General features: G+C 39.3%; 1 protein-coding gene across 1 annotated transcript in view; it reads right to left on the reverse strand.

The window, feature by feature from the left end:
* tutl (immunoglobulin superfamily member turtle) overlaps nucleotides 1-22,986 on the reverse strand; it is a 93,739-nt gene that overhangs the window by 19,507 nt on the left and 51,246 nt on the right. The window contains exons 3-8 of the mRNA XM_074093306.1: nucleotides 5,315-5,440; nucleotides 4,166-4,308; nucleotides 2,518-2,664; nucleotides 2,126-2,261; nucleotides 1,710-1,951; nucleotides 769-888 (exon numbers count right to left, since the gene is read on the reverse strand). Coding sequence (XP_073949407.1) covers nucleotides 769-888; nucleotides 1,710-1,951; nucleotides 2,126-2,261; nucleotides 2,518-2,664; nucleotides 4,166-4,308; nucleotides 5,315-5,387 — 861 coding nt within the window. The 5' untranslated portion in view covers nucleotides 5,388-5,440. The remainder of the gene's footprint in view (nucleotides 1-768; nucleotides 889-1,709; nucleotides 1,952-2,125; nucleotides 2,262-2,517; nucleotides 2,665-4,165; nucleotides 4,309-5,314; nucleotides 5,441-22,986) is intronic.

Below are 22,986 nucleotides of genomic sequence, written 5' to 3' on the forward strand. Positions count from 1 at the left end.
TCGCGGTAATACTATTTAATTTAATCCCGTTTCGCAACTAAGGCTGTACTTATTGTTTAACGCGTGGGTGCTCGCAATCGTTTCCACCATCTCTTTTTACCTCGGCATTTAAGTATGTGTTTGACAGAAAGAAATAGCGAATGCGATTGCGAGTACCTGCGCGTTAGGAAAAAGGTAAGTAAAGTATACCGGTCTCATTTCCACGAAAACGGCCGGTTTTTTTACAGTAGGTAGGTGTTACTTTAAATAAAGGGCTTATTCCGTCCTAAGTAAAACGAAATAGGTAAGTACCTACCAACAAATTAACAAGCGTGGCCGAATTTTTGCCTTCAATACAGAAGATACCAGCATTTCAAAAAAATATCAGTACCACATACAATAATTTAGGACGTATCCGTAATCAAAAACCAACATAAGTACCTACTTGCTTATCACAACGTAAACGTAAACAGAAGCCGTATTGTCCAAAGCGCGGATGCTCGCGACCGTGTTCGCTATTTCTTTTTGTCAAACGCTTAAATATGACGAGGTACAAATGTAAAAGGCATAGAGTGACTGCGAGCATATATTCTGTATGTATAATAACAATACTCTTGCATATCTTCTACCCTCATCCTGTGCCGTTCGACATAAAGAACTACTGAAAACGATTGTGATTCCCAGCGCGTTAGACAACAAACCTCATGCTTGTTTGCCTCTCTCTCATAATAAGTATAAATAATAATACAAAAACAGGCCTCAGATTACGAAATGGTTTTTTTAGCTCACCTCGGCCACGGGCGCTCCTTCGCGGAACCACTTCACCGTCACATTGCCCGGCAGTGCTTTCGCCTCGCACGAGAACTGCACCTTCTCGCCTTCTAACTTCGTCTGGTTCGTCGGCGGCATCTGCAGGACAGGTGCCATGTTACCCTAGGACAGGAGAGGCCCACATAACCCCCTGTGTCCTTAGGTTCCGGGAAACTTTAACTGCATGTTCCCCTTATAAAATGATTATTGCCTACAGCTATTTTTTATACGAGTATATGTAGCCTGTAATATGTCCCACTGCTGGGCAAAGGCCTCCCCTTTCTTCCACCACTCTTCCCTGTCCTCTTGCCTACAGCTATTATTGGTACCTAATTAATGTATGTAATAGCCACCTTGGAAGGTAAAGCGGTAGCAACAAAAGTAATTATCATGTGAACAGATTAAATTTCCTATATCGGGAGTAACAATGCGATGTGAGACAGCTTTCACTCCATTCGAGCCCACGGAATACGTTAACTCAAATAGACCTGGCCATGCCTAGAAATTACATTGGTTTTTTATAGGAAATACTAATTCTAGAGACAAATGGAGTTAAAATGAGAGCGCTAGTCTTTCGTCAGCAGAACCTGCAAAACCACGACGTAGGTAAAGTATGTTCTCTACCACAAAAGTTAGTGTGTAGAAGAGACCACCCTCTATTTTTAGGCTACCTGTAGTAGGTTTAGCGACCATGAAATTCCGTTACAATCTTAAGTTCAATGTTAGTTGTATGGCTTAAAAACAATTACCTACAAGTCAATGCGATAATCAGCTTTATAGTTTGTATTGTGATGTAAATAGAAATTGTTAGGATAAACGATTAAATTTTTACTTGGTCAATTATATAAGCTACATTTCTATAGTTAGAGAGCTGTTGAACATTCCCGAGAGATGTGCATTAGCTTAATAGTTATACTGACTGTGATAACGGCGCCGCCGGCGATGATGACGCGAGCGGTATGCGACACCTGGCCCTCGCCGTTGCGCGCGATGCACGTGTAGTCGCCGATGTCCTCGTGGCGGATGTTGCTGATGCGCAGCTCCGTGCCATCATTGAAGATGCCCACGGTGCCCGACGGCTCCACGGGGTTGGCGTCCTTGTACCACAGGATCTCCGGCGTCGGCGTGCCCTCCGCCTGGCAGTTCAGGATGATCGCGTCTCCTGCAACGCCGACCACTAATTCAAACCACCGCGAGCGAACAGATGCGCCATTCTTATTCGAATTGCAAATGGAACTTACACGCGGGTTAACGCTAGGCGAATGATATGAAAAGAAGTAATAGCAAAGTTTTATAAGTGGACATATACCTCTATGTAAAAAAATAAGGACAGTACCTAAATTAACGTATATAATGTCTTCCGGTGTGATGGAGAAGCGCGGTGGCGCGTGCACGTCGAGGTGGAACCAGGTGCCATTTTTGTGCTGGTTCGGTGATCGGTTGAGAAACACCACCTTACACTCGTACCATCCCTATTACATACAATGAAAATTCAGGTGGGTGCATAACACGTATTATGCGCTACTCATGGACTTATGATATTGTACATAGTAATTGATAAGTGATGCCAAGCGAACATGTAGTGTTTTGGTGGTATGTCTGAATTGTTACAATTTACCTACTTCTGACACAATGTTGATAGCGGATTTCCCGCGAAGTCGGACGTTTACAAAATTAATGTATGTATGTAGGCAACATGTAGGGCTAATATGAGATTTATGATGTTACCTGGTCCGACTCCCGGATGTTGGTGAGGTTGAGGCTGGCGGCGCCGTAGGGCGAGTCGGCGGCCACGCGGGACACGCGGCCCTCGTACCCCTCCCCGCTGTGGGTGGGGTAGCTCTCGTACCAGATGTAGATCGGGATGTCCTGTCCCTACACACACACACACGCTGCGATTACGACGGGCAACAGCTGGCGCGGCAGCATCTCTACGACACACCATCATTACACGACAGCTAAAGCATTCACCATACGATACTGTACTGGCATTAAGTGTTGCGTTTGGCATCCTATAAAATATTGATCTCAGCGCAAGCGGTTGTCGTTTAACGATGGGGTTTCATTACACTCGGCCGTCTACCTACTTGGAACTTGACTGCACTTAACAACGGCCAATTTCCGACTACGAACACATCCGACTCTGTCTACGACTTGAGACACGACGACATCACATTAATACACGAACAAGAAAACAGAATCAGATATTTTATATCTCGTAACAGCATCCACATTTTTATATTCAGTCCAGAGAAGCTGTTTCAAGATAAAGCTATCTACTTCATTATATCTAAGTATGCTACGAAAACATGCAGGGATGAAAATAACTCATTTGTCGTATGCTTTATGCCTGTTGATGTTAGGTACTAATTACGAGTATGATTTGCAACCGATTTCATTTGTGGTGTCAGCTAAATCCGGCTAGCTCATAGGTATGTAAAGCTTACGCAACTCCTCCGTCTTGTCATTCCTGAATACACTTAGAGCAGAACAAGCGAGTACCAAGGCAACTCAGATCCCTTTCTGGTTTGGGAATTATCCATCTATTAACATTCGACTATTTTAGCTCGAGTATTACACTGTTTCTTATAGTTACAATGGCAGTGTTACATGTTTAGCATGCTGAGAGTAGGTATAGAGAGAAAAATAAAAACTATCTAACTACATCATGCTGCAGGAGTGGTTATATGCTGTGCTAAAGGTACTTAATAACCTAGGCGAAAATGGTTACAGATAGACAATAATGTAAGTACATGTACTCGAGTCTACATTGCAGATAGTGAGTGGGAGGAGCCCACAGCCACAGGAAGAGAGAAACAGACAGATCCGCCGCCAGTGCGCGAGGGATGCCGTGCGTGCCCCGTGTGGACGAGTAAGCGACGTGCTCCCGGTCACCCAAACATGTGGTGCGCCCAACAAAACATAATTATGATATTCAAAATAATTTGTACCATAAAGTAGTAATTATGTGAAGTGGCAGTGTATGTGTAAGTAGAGAGAAATGTTCGTAATCTAACGGGGGTCTGCTGCTCTCTCGGACTCGCTTTGAAGGCCTTTATCACTGTGGTGTTAGTCGACCGGTGGGACGACGAGCGCGGTACACGAGCACGAGGCGTTATGCGGAAGGCAGAGTACACAAAAGGCTGCGGCGAACGCGCGCGGGGCGAGGGCGCGGCGCCCCCGGCCCGCGGCGCCGCCAAGCCGCTAGCACGGGACACAATACGGGCCGTCGGTGCCGAGTGCCGACACCGGCGCCGACTTATACTTTACAGTCTGCGGGGCGCGTCGCGGGGACGAGCCGTCCTCTACTGAACAGAAACACACACACGGTATTGAGCAGCGTTGTATTGTAAGAGTGGAGTGTGGACCGTCGTACCGTTTCGCCTACCTTCTTCTCCCACTGCAACACGTACGGCACCGGGATGTCCTCGGGGAAGTCCACCTGGCAGTTGAAGACGACGCTCTCGCCCAGGATCGCGGTGATGTGCACTGCATCCTGATGCTCCTGGTGGCACGTTACTGCCACAGAATAAATATCTACATCAAATACCTGCTATTGGTTTTTATAATAATAGAAAATACTTTTAATATTAAAACATAATAATAATAGAAAATGTTGCTTAATTCTGTACGTAACCTATAGAACTGTTCGCTCGCTCGGTCTCTCTCTCCTTCTCTGTCTTTTGACGGCCACAGTTCAAAATGCACATGTAACATTTTTTTTTAACCAACTGGGGTACTTTTCGTTAGTTGTCTTCTTTAACGTTGGCGCCCAACATGGGGCGCTCGGGGCTTAATCGGTAGCCGTCAAAACGAAAACGACAAAACCGTCGGTAGCGAAAAAAAAACTCCCGAACGATCAGAAAGGTCAACCAGTGCGTGCATAATGTTCATAATCATTGCCGTCCTCTTTTCCATCTATTCATATTTCAAAACATCACAGACAGCTGATTAACTGTAAGAGGCACAAGAAGATCCCTTGTTAGGTAAATATTCTGAAGTACATACTTACATACGTCCACTAAGATCCAGAAACAACAAACGAAGACACACAAAGAACAAGATCAAATTTCATAACTAACGCAAACATGTCATTTTGCTGGCACATTTGTTTCAGGGAACCACCACAATAAGTACGTGTCAGTTATAACTTATACTCGTAAGTAACACAATCCCAGATGATTTGGGCCAGATCAGCACTTGCAAAAGGTCTACTCTTATTCATGCTAGGTTAGTTCACGAGTGACGGCTTGAAGAGCCCATAATATGCCTGTACTTATTCCCGCGACACTTCATCGTTTCTGCACCATCTCAATTATACGTACAAGACAGTGCACTACACTGACTACAGTGCAGTTTAGTCACGCGGGGGGCCATTATACCTGCGGTGAAGGATATTATACTCTACTTTTTGAGACTTGAGGTTAGTCTATCAGAGTGATGAGCCTATATATCATTGTATCACATGTATTAATCGTTGACACACCGCCTATGTTATAGATATGTACGGGATAGTAATAGTAACCTGGCAAGTAGACTAGCAGCAGTAGCAGCAAGCCGGCGGCGATGTGCGGCGGTTGCACGGCGCGCCAGCCCATGCCTGCGCTCCCATGTCACGGCCGCGCGCGGCGACTCATCGTTGATGCATCACCTGAAGGAATGCATGCGATGGTTAGAGCTGGATTGCTATTAACGCGTTTATACTTTTATACTTAGTGTAAGTCATCTCTCTCTGTGTTGCAGCACTCAATTCAAGAAAGAATTTAAAGATCGAAGCGTTTGGGTTATTCGTTTCCGTAATCCCGAATACCTAAATTACGCCTAAGCTTGATGGATGGCTATTTCGGAAACACAGATGTTTTCTGCACAAACTGAACGATGACAGAACTGACACCCACATTAATAAACTGTCCAAAATAGACACCAGTTATTTACCAAGTGGATAAAATTGGTCTGAATTGCTAAGCCTACTAATAATTAAGTACAATAAGCTTTATTACTATTAAGCATGAAGTTTAAATTTATATAACACGACCAAGCTAAGTTTGCACCTCGCACTTAACAAGAACAGTTAAAAAAAACAACAAATAGATGAAATTTTTTGCATTAGCGCTTTCATTCTTTGACGCGTCTTATTAATTAATTCTCGTCTCCTATAGGTATATTGAATTTAATATTTTTGAACTGTTCTTGTTAAATGCGAGGTACAAACTTAGCTTGGTCGTGTTATAAGTAGTTTGTTGGTAATAACGATCAAACGATCAGTGCACTACCTACATTCTATCCTGCACTTGCTAGTCCACGGTACGAACTAGAGAATATTTTGCACAGCTCTGTACAAATAGTTCGGATTTTAGGCCATTACTATTCTTCTTAAAAAGGAATTTGTTGTGTCTTTTAAACTACGTAGGGCTACATTAATTTCAGGGATGAAGCTGAGTGCACGTCGTGCCAATATTTTGATGTTTATATGTACTTATCGGGTTTTACTTCATTTAGGTCCAAATAATCGAAAGAAACTTCAATGTGTAATAATAAATTTCACCACATTTACTAAGTGTAATAAAGATGGACCAAATGTATCATAGCATCATAGAAAGTATAATACAATACCTATTGCTCCCTTAATGAAAGTTAATTTAAAACGGTGTTTGTTTATTGAAGTATGTACTCGTATACCTACCTATTTATGTAAGTAAGTTAGTGAGTACCTACCTAAAGTGACGCGTATGCACAGTAGGTATGGTCAGCCAAATAAGTTGTCTATCAATTTTTAAACAAGTTCCTATGAAGAGAATATGTCGCTTAAGTTGAACTTTCAAGTTGACAGACACATCTATCGGCATTATTGTTTTATGCCATGCAAACGAAAACGATTATCAACTTTAGAGTGGTAGACCACATACTTGGCTGATGATACATTGTAGTCTTTGCGTGCTACTAAAAATGAAAAGGCAATAAAAATACGTTCCCGGACATTTCGAAGTTTGCCGAAACCTGTTTGGCAGGTTATCAAAATCTACCCTGTATCTGGTTTAGTTCAAGTATAGGTACGAGCTTAAGTTAGTAATTGTAACTAGCATTTCTAAAGTAATAAGTAAATGAAATATTATGTAGCTATCTACTTATTAAATGTAATGCTTTAAGTATCCTTTTTACGTTATAATGTTAATTCGGAGATTACGTTATAATGTTCAGCCGGACAATACCAATTAGTAAATTATGATTGATTCAGGAGTTACTCAAAATGAATGTCATACATACATACATGACATTCGTTTTGTTTGGTAACAGTTGATTTCTCGCGTATTTGTTAACTAAGATTTGAATGTAAGAGAGTTCGGAACGTATTGTAGCATTTGTGCGGTGTTTGTGACAGTTGGGCCTCTGTTGGTTGTGTTGGACAGTTGGGATTGTTTTTTATGATTTTTTTTTCTATTTCGCCAAAAATTAATTAGGTTAATTATTAATACATCACCGAGGTGTCTGTCGACGTTAACATAAATCAAGCAAAACACGGTGTGTAGAACATGCATGAGCATTTCCGTGATGAAAGAAAAGATGATCATTGTGTGTCAAGAAAGGAGCCTTATTCTCGACGATCATTGAATTTGTATTATAATTGTGTCACATGACTACGTTACGACCGGTACCTTACATACAAACAAGGTACAAAATTATAATAGTTAGGCCCATAACAATTATTAATTATTATACCTACTGGCGAATTAGTTACAAAGTCAATGACAGCGTATCATTTTCATCTAGATTAATTAAAGTAGTCTATATTAAGTACCTAAAGTAGTGGTTACGTTGGATTGGACTCATTAAATATTCTACTTTACGTGCCGGGTAGGTTCCTACGTAATTAAACGCGATAAATATAAAAATATAAATGTACTACGCTACGATACGGTAAACACCCTAACAATGGAAAACGCAGGGTGCGGGGTTTGATTTACGAGTATATGTATGTACTTATATATAAATTTCGTAGTACTTAGGTTATTTACAGCGGGCACGTTTGTTGCTAGTGTATTAGCTGCGATTCGTCCTTGGACTATTTCCAGGTACGGAGGGTCGCGGGCGCGGGTAATTGCGCTGCAGCACGGCAGCGCGGCTCGCCCGGTGCCGGGGCATGGCCGGAGCGCCCGCCGCAGCCGCGATTTGTATCGGTAAGGCCAGGGGCACACAATAACTAACAGCCATTACAGACGGACTGCATTTGAACTGCGATACTCGTATAAGTATTGTAATATTTTTAATCGCAACTGGCGTGCAGTTTTGGCGACTGCAATGGAACTGCAACGGAAAATGCATGGGCAGTCGGTGGTTACAGTTGGCGTTGGGACGGGGCGTCGTGGTCGTTAGCAAGGCAGTGTTGCCACCTCAGATATTTTTTTTACCTACACCATTTCCAAACATTCTTGGAATGCATACATAATAGTCTTTGCTTCTATGTCATCTGCAGTAATTTTTTCTTGAAATCATACACCGCGCGTAAAAATGCCCTAAATTTAGGGTGGAATAGAGTATTAAGGTGTGCAATGGACACTATAGCAAGGCCACGTGGCATACTTCTGTCTGCTTGGTAACCTGTAAGCTGAAGTGTCCCGCGAAATAATGAACTTTGTGAATCCCTGTGGTTTCTATTCAAAAATGCAAGTCCTCATCAGACATTACCTAGTAGGTATGTACAGTCACCAGCACTACCTATCTGACGCAACGTGTGCATAAATATCTTATACGACTCTATTTCTAGGACATGTCAGATATTTTTTCACGCTCCACCGTAGCAGATATTAATGCAGGTGACTGTACGCTGCATAATTAACTAAGCAGGTCAAGTGTGTTGTATTAAAATCAGCGTCGCGGTACCACGTGCCATGCATATGCTGAATAGTCCCCTTTTTTAACAACTACACTTTTGTTTATTTTAAGGCATTCTATTGTTGCAATTGCATTGTAATTTTTGAAAAAAAAATCTATTCTATTCTATATGTATTTTGAAATACATAGTTAATTGAGTCAGGTCAGGGTTTTGGAATTTTAGTACTTAATTAAATTAAATAATGAACACATGGGCTATAGGTCGTACAGGCATATAAGCATCCAGAAAAGTCAAATTTCGCTGGACACTTATTAGATGCAAATACTTATTTGTTCATTTCTGATTCATACCTATGAAACATTACAGTTTTACGAAATGAGATTGAATGGAGTCAATGGGTATTAATGAGCAAGTTAACAGCGTTTTAATCTTTTTGTTACGCGTTCGTTCGGTCTAATTCTTTTGACAATAGTTAGATCTAATAAATATATCTTTGCATTCGTCACAATCGGCCAAAAAAAAGGTGGTTTTAAAACAGAGCTTAAATTGTCGAATATATACATATTCGACCTTTACTTATACAAGTAAAGGTACTTTATTTTGTTAATGAAAAAATAATTTCTATAAAAAAATCACTTTTAAACACCTTTTATTTGCATTCTATATTTTTTCCGTACCACAGGTCAATTGGTCAAAAGGAAAGGAGTAAAAATTCTATTATTACATTAGATCCACACAAACAAGTAATGAGGCAAGCTGAATAAAAGCTTGTAATATGCCGGCAACAGCGAAAGTAACTACGAGTATGAGGCGTTCGTCCACAGCTCTACAGGACAGTACCACTACCTACCATGAGTTTACAGTGACTGTACTCGATAGCGACGGCGTAAAATATTTGTATGGAGAATTGTACAGCGCCTCTACAAATAATTTACGCCGTCGCTATCGAGTACGACCACTGTAAACTAATGGTAGTGGTACAGGACTTCGGTCGTGGACGCTCGAGCGCGCCCACGCCCAACCCCGCATTCATTCAGTCAGTTTGCGTACTTAGCGAGTAAGATTAATATAAGCTTATCGATTTTGTTGTTACCTGCTGTTATAAGCTGCTTGCGACTTCGAAGGCCGAATCAAAGTTCTCTTGTGCCGACTTAAGTTGGCTCGGTAAAGTAAGTCTACTGTGTTGGACACCTACGAGTACAGGATTCATTTTTGGAAGTTGAAATTATCTCACGCACCGTTTTTAGGGCTCCGAACCCAAAGAATACCAGCAGAATGTATTTCTAAGAACTAATTTCAGTTCTAAGCCTCCACTGTTTGTCTGCCTGTCTGTCCGTCGGTCACGGGGCTTTTAAACTGTAGGCTCGGTTTTAATGAAAATTTGTACTTTAAAGTTGAATATTTCGCAAACAGATTACTGAATCGAAAAATCGTCTGCAAAACCTCGCAATAATTTTGAAAGACCTATCCAATGATAGACCACACTTTAGGGTTAGACGAGGAAAAAACACTCCCCACTTTACGTCTATGGGAGGTAAATATATTATTTTTTATCATTCTCTCGGCATACTTTGCTACAAATATCCGTGCAAAATTACAGCTTTCAAGCGCTACTTAATAGCCTCTGAGCAACGCCGCGGACGGACAGATATACAGACATGGCGAAGCTATAAGGGTTCCGTTTATGACATTTTACCTGCGGGACCCTAAAAATTATACCGAAAAAGATAATGTAATTTTTTGCTCTATATATCTCAACAATGATAATGAGTAGACACTTGAAACTTTCGCAGTGTTTTTACTATTAGCTGTTTAAGCAATTAGTAAGTAAGTAACAATAAAATATATAGATTCTCATACAAGAAATGTGTTTTTACGCGTTCGCATATTACCTTGAAATGTAGCTATTATGTATATATATACATACTTTCCCTCCATGTGGCATAGACGTGGGGTGTGGGACGTGGGTGGGGTAAATATTGTACATGGAACGTTTTACTGAAAGAAGACATTATTTTAATTTAAAAAACAATTTAACCGGGAATTGAACCCGTTACACGAGAAAAAAAAATACCATGTAGCTTTATCATACTGATCGAAAGGCTTCATGATAAGGATTATTTTTTGCTGAATAACATAGTGTCAGAAATAAAAGGACTATGAATTTTAACATTTTTAATAAAAAAATAATCAGTTTAACAAATGCTCAAGATGAGTCCCATGCTGTTGAATACAAAGTCGCACTCTTTTGATTATTTCACTCCCTGTGTATTTTTTGATCTTGTTGTGGTGAATATTTAGAATAATTCGTCTAAGTTCTGTTTGTAGCTCGTGGACACTTTCATACTGGTTCTTGCAAACTATTTTTTTTACATAGCTCCATAAAAAAATCTAACGGGGTTAGATCTGGGGATCTCGGCGGCCATCTTATTTGTCCCGAATTCATGGTTTTCCTTTTATTTCTGACACTATGTTATTTAGCAAAAAATAATTCTTATCATGAAGCCTTTCGATCAGTATGATAAAGCTACATGGTATTTTTTTTTCTCGTGTAACGGGTTTCGATTCCCGGTTCAACCATGTAATTATTTAAAAAATCTATGAATGCAGTTTAAATTGTTTTTTTAATTTAAAATAATGTCTTCTTTCAGTAAAATATTCCATGTACAATATTTAAGGTACTTTCCCTCCACGTGGCATAGCCGTGGGACTCCCTGTATATATAATGGAGTCATTAAACTTGATTTTCTGAATGCCACAATAACCTGAGAACGCAGCCTAGCCGTGTTTGAGCTTGTTAGAATCATAGTAAAAGAGAACAAGTATGCACATTCCGACCCTTTAGGAGACTTAACTGCCTACTCCGGCGCGGACGCTTTGGGGTTGTCGATGTCCCTTAGATTAATTAATTACCTACCGGCAAATGATTTTAGTATGAAAGTTAACTTAAAATTGTCTAATATCTGTGTCTAGAGAAACCAGATTCTTTGCCGCTCTATTATTATTATACTAAATTTAAAAATACTATTTATAAATTCGCCGAAGTGGTGATGGCGACTGTGTACATACTAGGTACTCATGTTTCCTACACATAATACTATAAGTAACTACACTGTTTATAGGTAGGTAGGTATCTATTATTTTTTTATGTATCCTTGCACGAAACGATCACACTACACTTATATACTACTAATTTACAACTATACCTAATACAAAAAAATACGTAAGTACCTACGAGTACGCGAACGTAGAAGGTGATCTGATCATCTCACGAAGCGAGCGCAAGACGAGCGAGCTAAAATCGAAACGTACGGCACCGACGGCAGCGCAGCCTTGACTAAAGAAATTTTTTTAACAAAAAAGTAAAACCGACTCCAAAAACTAAAAAAATATCAAAAAATAGAACCGACTACAAAACCCTTGAAAATATTTTTCTAGGTACGTACTAGCTCGAAGTCGGTGCCTCAGCACGAGCCAGGAGGAGTGGAACAATAGTCGTCTACCTCACCTACAAACAATGGGTTTCAATTCCACCTGCTGGGTCGTGCGTGCTGAGTCACCAACTTCGAGCTAGTACGTACCTAGAAAAATATTTTCAAGGGTTTTGTAGTCGGTTCTATTTTTTGTTAATATTTATTTTTTTAGAGTCGGTTTTACTTTTTTGTTAAAAAAATCTTATTTCTCACTTTTAATGATTCTTAGCCAAAGTACATCTTACAACGATTCCATTAAGCCCAAACACGACTTAGTTACGTTTTTTTATAACAGAGTTCCGTTGCCTACCTTCTGACTTCAGCATCAGATCAGTTCGAATCATTTACTTAAAGCTTCTTCTTAGTCGCTTATCTAGGTATATTAATCATGATCGTTTATAAACGAGCGAGCATTACTTAGCTTTGATGAGTTCCATTGGTCATCTACGGTCTTCTTCATCAGGTCCAGGTTACCAAATGAAATGATACTTTCTGAATGTAAATGCTTATCTTAATGCTAAAAATGCCAAAATCGCAATAGGTGTGCCTATGAAATTCGAGGTTTGCCTGACTGGCGTGACTGGATGGCAAACGAGCTAGTGGGTCTCCTGGTGGAAAGAGATCACCACCGCCCATAAACATCTGCAACAAGTGCCAGTAATTTCACCGGCTATCTTACTCTCCACGCCGAAACACAACAGTGCAAGCAAACATTACCTCAGAACTCCGTCGTTTATGACCCGATTTGAAATACAACCGAATTGATAACCTCCTCCTTTTTTGAAGTCGGTTAAAAATATCTGAACACGCTTCTACGCCGTTAACAATAGAGTCGCGTTCAGATAAAAAAAATATCACGGGACAATTCACACCAATGACCTAGTCCCAAAGTAAGCTTAGCAAAGCTTGTGTTATGGGTACTAAGCAACGGATAAATATAATTATATAAATAGATACATACTAAATACATATTAAACACCCAAGACCCGAGAACAAACATTCGTATTTTTCATACAAATATCTGCCCCGACACGGGAATCGAACCCGGGACCTCAAGCTTCGTAGTCAGGTTCTCTAACCACTAGGCCATCTGGTCGTCAAGTCGTCGTGATCAAATTTTTGCTCACAAGTTTATGAACTCAACTGTACCTACGGAAGCCTTCGTCAGCGACTCCTATTAGCATTTGGTAGGTTTATTTTTCTGACTTTATTTAGGATTAGCTATATATTGCAAATAACAATTTACGTATTCAATGAATAAATAAATATTTTGGGACAATTAACGTAGTCTCAAACAAAGCAAAGCAAATACTTATGTAGATAGGTAAATATACACAAAGATACATATTATACATTCAAGACTCGATACAAATATCTACCCCGACCGGGGATCGAACCCTGGACCTCGAGCTTCATAATCAGGTTCTTTAAGTATTGGGCTATCCGGACGTCTTTTGACAATACGAGTACGGTCGTGTTCAGATAATGTTGATCACCTAGACAGCTTATTTGTTTCTGATAGTGACTCTACCAACTATATAAAGTTAATTTATCATAAAATATGCGTGTGATTGTTAATGCCCTTTTCTATAGGGGTTCCCAACGAAACCCGTCGGCGACTATAAGAATTTTACGAATTTTGTCAAACTTAATAACGATTTAAATAAACACAGAAGTATTCTGGAGTAATTGTGCTCTATACTTTGCAAGAACTCTGAGCGATGTAGAGTTTTTGAAGTTGTAGCAGAAGCATAAATAATCTAGTAGGCAATTTATTTTATTACAGGTATACATTCAAAAACGGTTGAAAAACGCCATTTCACAATTGTTATCTCCTTAATTAGCAATCATCTAGTCTAGTACCCTAAGAATAAATTTGATTCTTGACTATCTTTTAAACACTATAAGAGTTAGGAAACTTTAGTCTTTTAGAGAAATTATTTAACCTCATTTCACCTGTTGAATGTCCCTTTAAAGTTAACAGAAATTAAAAATAACATGTTGTAAACCTACATAACGAATTTAGAATAATTTGGATATCACGCTGTAGCAGAACAGCAAAATTTCATATTTTTCCATAAAACGACTTAGCAGAACGGAACATTCTTGATACCCAGATAAAAAAGTAGTGGTAATATAAAATTTCATTTTAATTTAAATTTATTTAGCGTGGGAGAGTAACAAACACACGCACGTACACACAGAAACGACACAAAATATTTGCATTTAAAAGATTAGTAGGCGTGTAGTGTAGTCCATTTCGTAGCACAAAGTGAGTGTTATCCTTTACTCTGGAAACGGAAATATGTGGCTTTTACTGGTTGAATGTAGATGTCGCATTATTGCAATTGCGAGTCGTAGTATTTCTATTTTGTGCATTAGCCTTGCATTCTGCTGTATTCCGTCCCGAAATGCACAGTGCGAGGGTGATTTAGTTGCACTAGCGCGGGCTACATGTAAATGAGCCTGACAATTTAACTTGACTAGATACCATCGTGATGTGCAAATTAGCTACCAATGTATATCTTGACTTCACCGATTTTATTGTAGTAGGGATATAATAAAATATCCAAAAAGGACTTCAAAAAACGGTTAAGGATTTGAATGCGCTAGTATACTTACTCGTATGTGTTTTGTTCCAAGTCTTGTTTGCATTTTACATAAGTCTCGTAGACGCTCTACGACGGTCGGGAATGGTCGAGATCTCGGTCGTTGCGATAGGGTCGAAGTATTGGGGTTATCAAAATATGTTTTTACTAATAAATTAAAGCAAGGGCCAGTTTGTTTACCGAAAATCATCGAGTAGACTCTACCGGTACTCTACCCAGTAGAGCTTATAGCGGCCACACCTTTAAGGAATATTTAAAAGTGACCTGTTTAAGGTCTGATAGAGTCCTGTTACAGACGGATGGATAGAAAAAAAGACAGCGGAGTACAAGTAGTGGGTTCTGTTGGGCACACTATGGGTACGGAATCCTAAAAAGGTACACAGAGAATAATTTTAACATAATATATACTCGTACTTAATGAGTAATGACTTTTCGTAAGGCAGGAATTACGAGTAACTAAACTCATTTGTAAATCTATTTTTTAATCCGTGCTAAGTGAAACGAATAAATACGTAACTTACTATTATAAAGAACTAGTTTTTGCCCGCGACTCCGTCTGCGAAACATTTATTTATCTAAATCTCACGAGCACTATGCATTTTCCAGGACAAAAATTATCCTTGTCCTTTCTAGGGTCTCAAACTATCTGCTTTCCAAATTTCATCTAGATCGGTTCTGCGGTTTAAGCGTAAAGAAGGGTTCAGCAGTATAAGCGTAAAGAGGTTTGGATGAACAAAATAACTTAATCTAACAAAAATGCGGTCCAACATACAGTGCATACCTACCCATATCAAATTCAAATTTAAGTGGCGTTTGTCTCACGGGATCTATTTTACAATCGGTTGGGCTACCTTTCGGGGGAAGATAGCAAGATGTTATTTAGTTTTGGAATTGAAACGGGTGTTCCCTGTTCATAAAAAACTGCAGTTTTAGTGTGCGACAAAAAGGGTCGGCGAAGTCAAACGCAACTTTAGGCGTCATCTTAACAAGATACACAGTTTGATGATGATGATGACACCTAAGTATTGTAAAATACAATAAATTACAACACGAAATCAAGAAAAAGTTTCCAAAAAGTGTGTGAGAGGATACGCAGGAGGGGAAGGTAGGTAGGTAGTACATTTGTAAAAACATAATAACTTAAGTATAGATTTTGAACGGTGTGCATTTACTGCATATCAAATCGAGTTCGATTACAAATGATTGGATGTGGTATATACGTTTACAAATTGAATACGCTGATGAATACGAACCTCGCAAATGACTTTGCTGTCGCAGCCAAAAAAATTACAACATACAAAAGGGTTGTCATAAAATTTTACTGTATTGAAATGGGACGGTTATTTGTCATTGATGCGTTTTATTCAAATTGAATTCGATAATGAACAATTTTGTACTTAGCTAATTTTTACGACGACGGCAAAGCACTTTGGCATCAGGAGACATCAATTGTATTTCATTTGGTAAATTTGTAGACTCTACAATGTAGATATCTATCTACCTGCTATGTTATGATTTATACTTTAATTAAAACTTGCAATAAAATGAAGTTACCTAATTCACGATTATTTAAATAGTTGCTTTTCCAGTACGAACTGTTAGAACAATACTATAAAAGTGACTCTTGACCTTTGAGCTAGGAAAAGTTTACTTTGTATAGGTGTTTAAATTATTCATAACGTATGCTGTAGAATTGGGCAGGTGTTCCAACAGGGTATGTGCGAAGCAGAGTGCGCGAACCCGGGCGCCCGGGCGGCAGTCCGCAGCCCGGGTCTGGTCTGGATGCTGCGACTCGTGCTGGCCACGTATTGATTTTCGTACCTTGACGTCGGTCGGGTGGTTGGCTGCCGGGGCGGCGCGGCGAGCTCGGGCGTGGGCAGCAGGCGACAGTGAGGTTGCTGTGGCGTGCGAGGCTCCGTCATCTGTGGAGGGCGGTCATGGGTCGCGACGGCGCGGCACGTGCGAGTCGTCGCGAGGCGAGCCGGGCACTGCCCGCCGACGGCCGTATTGATCGGTGCGCGCGCCTGCGCCGCCCTCGCCCATGAATGGTCCCCGGTGCGGAGCTCACGTGCTTGTTCGCCCCTGGTCGTCGCGACCTCGTCGGTGTCCATCGCCCATCGCCCGTTACCGATCACCCTACTAACGTCTGCAGCCACTGGACTTACATACCTACCTATCGATTAACAGCATACGTCTCTAATTGCGCACCTTGATAGCTCGAATCAGCTGGAGGAGTCGTCAATTAGCCTCAATGCATTATAGACATCATCATTATAGTATTGGGAACTTCATTCTAGGTGCAAATAAGGTGCTTTGAACACTCAGCTCGATAGGTCAAACCACTATGCACCATTGTAATAGCTAGGTATTCTAGGTAAATAAGATTCATAAACACTCACTCACACTAATTTATCAGTGTTAAAAAGTTACCTACTTACTTATTAAGCGTATTTCTACGGGATGTAGGCTGTAGGTGATGTCTAATGTAATTAACCGTAATTGTACCTACATGTTACTAGATAGTTAAATTTTAAGTAAAAAATATAGGTACTTAAAAAAAACCCTAAGGGCATAATAACAAATTGGGCAAAATTCATTTCATTGAATCCAATTGAATTAATACGAGTAGGTACAACTGTCAACTATTATCGTAATTTTATTGTTTCATGGTATTTATCTGTATTTATGGCTTAATCAATTGTTCACACACTTCCAAGCATGTAATTTGGCACAATTATGTTTGTTATGCTCTATTTTATTTTGTGAATGAAGTCTATTAACCATTCATTAATACGCTAACTGTAAGTACTTGATAGTCGCAAAGCATAGGTACACGACAATCCCTGCATAACGCATTAACGAAGGAAAGTTTTCATTGAATGAATCTAAATATGTTATGAATCGCCTTTTATCGCTTGACATCGGCGAGAGCGGCATGCAAACCGGCCTATGTGCCGTAATATGTGGCGGCCTAGCTAAGTAGCACCTTACAATCAGCTCTCAATCCCAACCCAAATCAAATGGATAAACATTAACCGGCCCTGATTGGAATATATCTATCTACGCTCTAGCTCAGTGATTAATTAGTCATTATTCATAATGGCCGAATTGTTTGTGTAATGTCTAAAACAATCAAACAGGGTGAATCTATAGACCTGGGAGTGGGGATTGGACCGCCGAGCGTCCATCCGGACGTGGTCAATATTGAGACGTAGAGTAGATTGCTGTCTAAAGTAACGAAACGATACGATAGTTACGGTTAGTTGGGTACGGAAAAGCAGCAAAACTTACGTAATAAGATTTACATACATAGTATCATCTCAGACGACAATGAAAAGTGAAAAGTCATTCTTCGGGACTTTAAAAGATTGTAGAATATCAAGGGAAACTGTATCCGGGCCGCGCTCGGTCGGCTCGGCTTGCGATACTTTTGACACAGGTGCATGATTGATGCGAACAGTTTCGGTCAACTTGCCAAGTTATTTAGGTAATCGCGTCTTGCCTTGAACCACATTTGTTACCCTACATTGGTTGGCCTCCCCTCCCCACCATAAATCAATTATTCATCATTTCATCTATTATTGGCACTTAACTAGCTCATTTTTAGGATTAGAGCAACCCTTGTAGTTTCGCCATATCTGTTATATTCGCCATAACTGTTAGTGTTCGAAAGCTGTTGTTTTGCATGGGTAGGTATAATTATGTATTTAACTACTTACGCAGACATTAAAGCGGTAAATTAAAATGTTGAAAAAAATTTAAGTAGGGGACGCATTAGGTGGGGATTTATTTTCTCGTCTAAATCCATAGTGTGGCGTAGATTTGCTATTTGAGACTAATTTTCAATTTAAGGATCTGTTTGCAAAATATTATGTTCTGAAGTGCTTATTTTTATTAGAGTCAAGTGTTTCCACCGCTCTACAAGCTAAACCGTTGGATAAAAGGAAAAAGAAAAGCTAAAAGGAAAGCTATCACAACTTAGTAGGCTTTACAAATATCTCCCGAGCTGGTAGGCGCGCCAAGTCTTCCGGCGCGCCTACAGCGGTGGAGGCAGGAGACAGAAGGTCCTGAAGTCGGGTCCACAAACTGGGCATCCGCCTTGCTGCCGGGCCATGGATGCGTAGAGTTCCCACAGCCCGGCTGCAAAACGGCGATGAAGAGGAACACTGGGGTTTTTAAGTGGGTACACCGCCCCCCTATCAGGAGCAGGAATCCCACATACCCAACGGCCTGCCCGGGCCGGTGGCATCCATAAAGGATTTTCCCCAGGAGAAAAAAAAAGCTTTAAAAATATCTGTTGAATAACTGCCCCATATTAGGACGGAACCCTACACTGCGTGGTGCCCAGCGCATACTTGGTAGGTTTTTATATCAAAATACAGTTTCTGTTGTTGTTTCACTTGGGTACCTATGAGGATTTATTTTACCTACTATATGTACCTACTACCTACGTTCGAAGTAAACACCTTCCTAGTTTCAGCTTTTCATTCTAGAGTTGCGTCGTAAGGTAAACAGAAACCATAATGGCCTGACATTTATGTTCATTTTATATTTTAGTCATTTCGAGTTGCAGCAAACGGAGTTGCACTGTTTACAAATCATTTAAAAACAGAGACTAGTTCAATTTAATTCTGTGCAGACCTTAAATACCGTCGGTAAGTACCAGACACGTCACCTGTGTAAACAACAAACATGCGATGCATTCATAATGTTGAAACATAATTTGTACAAGTATTGATTAAATTAAATGTACCTATTCAGTCCTGAAGTAAAACAGTGTATTACAGACTCGCTTTTGATTTCCATAATTATTCATACTATGAATATTAACGGAGCAATAATTTTAAATTGAAGTAAACGAAAATGTTGCTTCATTTTAGCGTCTTAGATTGCTGTGTAGGTACTAAATATGTCAGTGTTAATTTGTTTACAATGCGTAAAAATGCACACTGATAAAATATAACAGTTTTTGACCAAATAAAATTATCTTAGCGGGGCTTGCTACGAGCCTTTGTAGCATGCTGTGTCGTAGCAGCGATCTGGCGAGGAAGGAATAAACTAAAACGTATTTTTAGTTCTGCCTATACCACGAAAGTCGTACGTTCCGAAATATAAAGTAGGGGTTTTATATCGGGTTGTATTGTATACGAGTACTTATTATTGTAAACAAGTCCGAATGTAATATTTGTCAGAATGATCGATTGCCATCTCTTTTTTTCTCTGAATCCAAAGATTGTTCATTGTTATACCGAATACAAACCTAACCTATAGCCTAACTAACCTATAGTTTTGTTTAGGGTGACCATGACCATATAAAAATTAAGAAACAATTAAGGTTTCAGTGGGAAAAAAATATGACAAACAATGATTCGGACAAAAATTACGTTATGACTAGCGAAGAGTATGCGAACTTTGGCGCTCCCATAAAGTAGGTATGTATACAAATAGATATGTACAGTCGCCATCAGATATTTCGGAGCGGCCAAGGTGGTCAAAAATATCGTGACATGCACTCTATTATTCCGGCTTCGCACGCCCAAAATAAAAATAAAACTAGCCAAGTGCGAGTCGTACTTTCCGTACATTTTTGTTAGTTTTTCTCGATTATTCCATAAAAATTTAATGTAAATTAATAATGTTGTCTGATAGAACACTTCTTAATATATAAGTTAATGTGTCTACTCCAATAATTATTTGTTATAGACTTTTATATTCCTTAAAAACGAATTAATGTTTATGACCGGTTTTTAAAGAAAATAAAAGTCTATAACGAATAATTATTGGAGTAGACACATTAACTTATATTAAGAAGTATTCTATACTTATTAAGAAGTGTTCTATCAGACAACATTATTAATTTTCATTAAATTTTTATGGAATAATCGAGAAAAACTAACAAAAATGCAACGTTGCCATCTCAGCAGGAATAAACGCTCTTAAATATTTATTTTATTATGTTTTTAGTATTTGTTGTTATAGCGGCCACAGAAATACATCATCTGTGAAAATTTCAACTGTCTAGCTATCACGGTTCATGAGATACAGCCTAGTGACAGACAAAAAAACAGACAGTGGAGTCTTAGTATTAGGGTCCCGTTTTTATTACCCTTTCGGCACAGAACTCTAAAAAGGTCTCTAATCGAGGGCACTTCATTATTATTATGGCAACTTTTTACACTTTGAGGCACATTATTGAAGTTTTAGTACGGAACCCTAATTTTTTCTGTTAATAAATATTATAGCCTATGGCACTCTGGAATAATTTAGCATTCTAATAGTGAAAGAGTTGTTAAAATCGGTCCAGTAGTTTTTGAGTTAATTCGTAACAAACATCCAAAAATCCAAATCTTTCCTCTTTATAATATTATTATAGTACCTAAGTACTCGTACCTATAGATATAGATTAGTACAAATTAGAGTTAATGTTTAGATATTTTTGATCACCTTGGCCGCTCCGAAATATCTGATGACGACTGAACAAAAAGTTTTGACAGTTTTCCCAGGTTCGGTAAGTGAATTTGAGGTTAGCTTCTCAAGCTCACAATGCGAATTGGAAAGTATGAAAAAATATTCTATTTAGTCTGTCAGTTAGATTTTCAGAAAATATTGAACACGGATTTTTTCTTTTGTCAATTGAAGCACGTCAAAGTTCGGGAGTGGGGGCCCGTGACGCCACGCCGTCCTAAAAAGTATCGCATGGCGTGACGTCACGCGGAACTTTAACTGGCTATATCTTCTAATTCTTAACACACAATAAGTACAATAAATAACTAAGTATCATTACATAAAACAAAGAAAAATAGAACTTTATAATTCTAATTATAATTCTTTGTTTAATAAAAAACAAAAGAAAAAAGACGTGACCGATATTTTTTGATAATCTATCGGGCGTGGCCTGTACTGTAATACGAGCAAAAACTTAAAACGTAAATCGTCCTCGTCAAACTGAACAACATAAGATCAGCGACTTTTAAAATATAATGGACTCTGAATTTTCCTTTTATCATACAAATTAAACACTGCTATCAATGTACGCCATCCTAGAACACAACTGACGTCGCCTGTCACATTACAAGCATCAAGCATTTTGCTTTACATTGCTTCTTCGAATAAACTTAAGTGTAACAAAAATTAGAAAACTAATTATTTCTAAAAGTCGCTGAACTAATGTTGTTTAGTTTAACGAGTATGATCTATGTTTTAATTATTTGCTCATATTACAGGCCACATCCGGTATTTATTGAACTGACACTTACCTTCTAGCCTATTATCTTCGTAAAAAAAATATTCACATACGTAGCTGTAACTTTGTTCGTAATACCGCTAGTGGTGACAAATGCTCGTCGCAAAAGCAGCGTTAATGCTAATAATGACAAAAATTATGTGAAATATATAGGCATTTACCATACTCTGACACTTCTTAGGTAGTTTTCAGAAAGTTGCTCAGCTTGTATCTTATTAATCTTTTGTAGGAGATTTCGCGACGCCGTGCATAAGTTTAAAGTAGAACTAGCTGGGAGAGCGATCGACGAAGTTGCGGTGTCGTGACCAAAGCGGATTAAGTACTTGGTTCCGCGCCGGCAGCCCGCCCGGCTGCCGACTAGTGCCGACTTTCTGGTAACTCGATTATTTGAACCTATTATCGTTCCCAGTTTAGAGTTCGCAGTTTTTAACCTTCCTGAACTATCTTGAATAAATTACCTACTTTATCATTAGCATGAGCCTATTATGGTTACGTGTCGTCTACCCTCAACTATGGTCTCTTGCTGTGGGGGAACTCTGTGGACATCCATAGGGCATTCCTAATTCAAAAGAAATGTTTACGTGCAGTGGGTGGTGCTCGGTTTGATGATAGCTGTAGACCACTCTTCAAAAAGTTTAAAGTTCTGCCCTTGGCCTGTATGTATATTTTAAAAGCGTGTCTATTTACTAAGGACCACCCAAAATACTTTAAAACACGTGGCAGATGCTTCGGAGGAGAGCTTCGCGCGCAATACAAAAATCTGTTGTATCAACCCCCTTGCCACTCTGACATCTATAAGAGGAATGCCTGTAACATGTGTGTCGTGCTGTATAATAACCTTCCTGACGAGTTGAAGGTGTTGCGTGGTAGATTATTTAAAGAAAGGCTGACTGAATGGCTACATGATCACTGCTTCTATAATGTTAAGGACTTTTTGAATTTTAAATCATAATCATTGTAATTTTAAATTTGCATGTTGATTTTGTATATCGACTGAATACTGTTCCTGATGATATTTACTTGTAAGACCTTATGCAAACG

This window comes from Choristoneura fumiferana, chromosome 10 (assembly GCF_025370935.1).
Source record: "Choristoneura fumiferana chromosome 10, NRCan_CFum_1, whole genome shotgun sequence".
Classification (NCBI taxonomy): Eukaryota; Metazoa; Arthropoda; class Insecta; order Lepidoptera; family Tortricidae; genus Choristoneura; species Choristoneura fumiferana.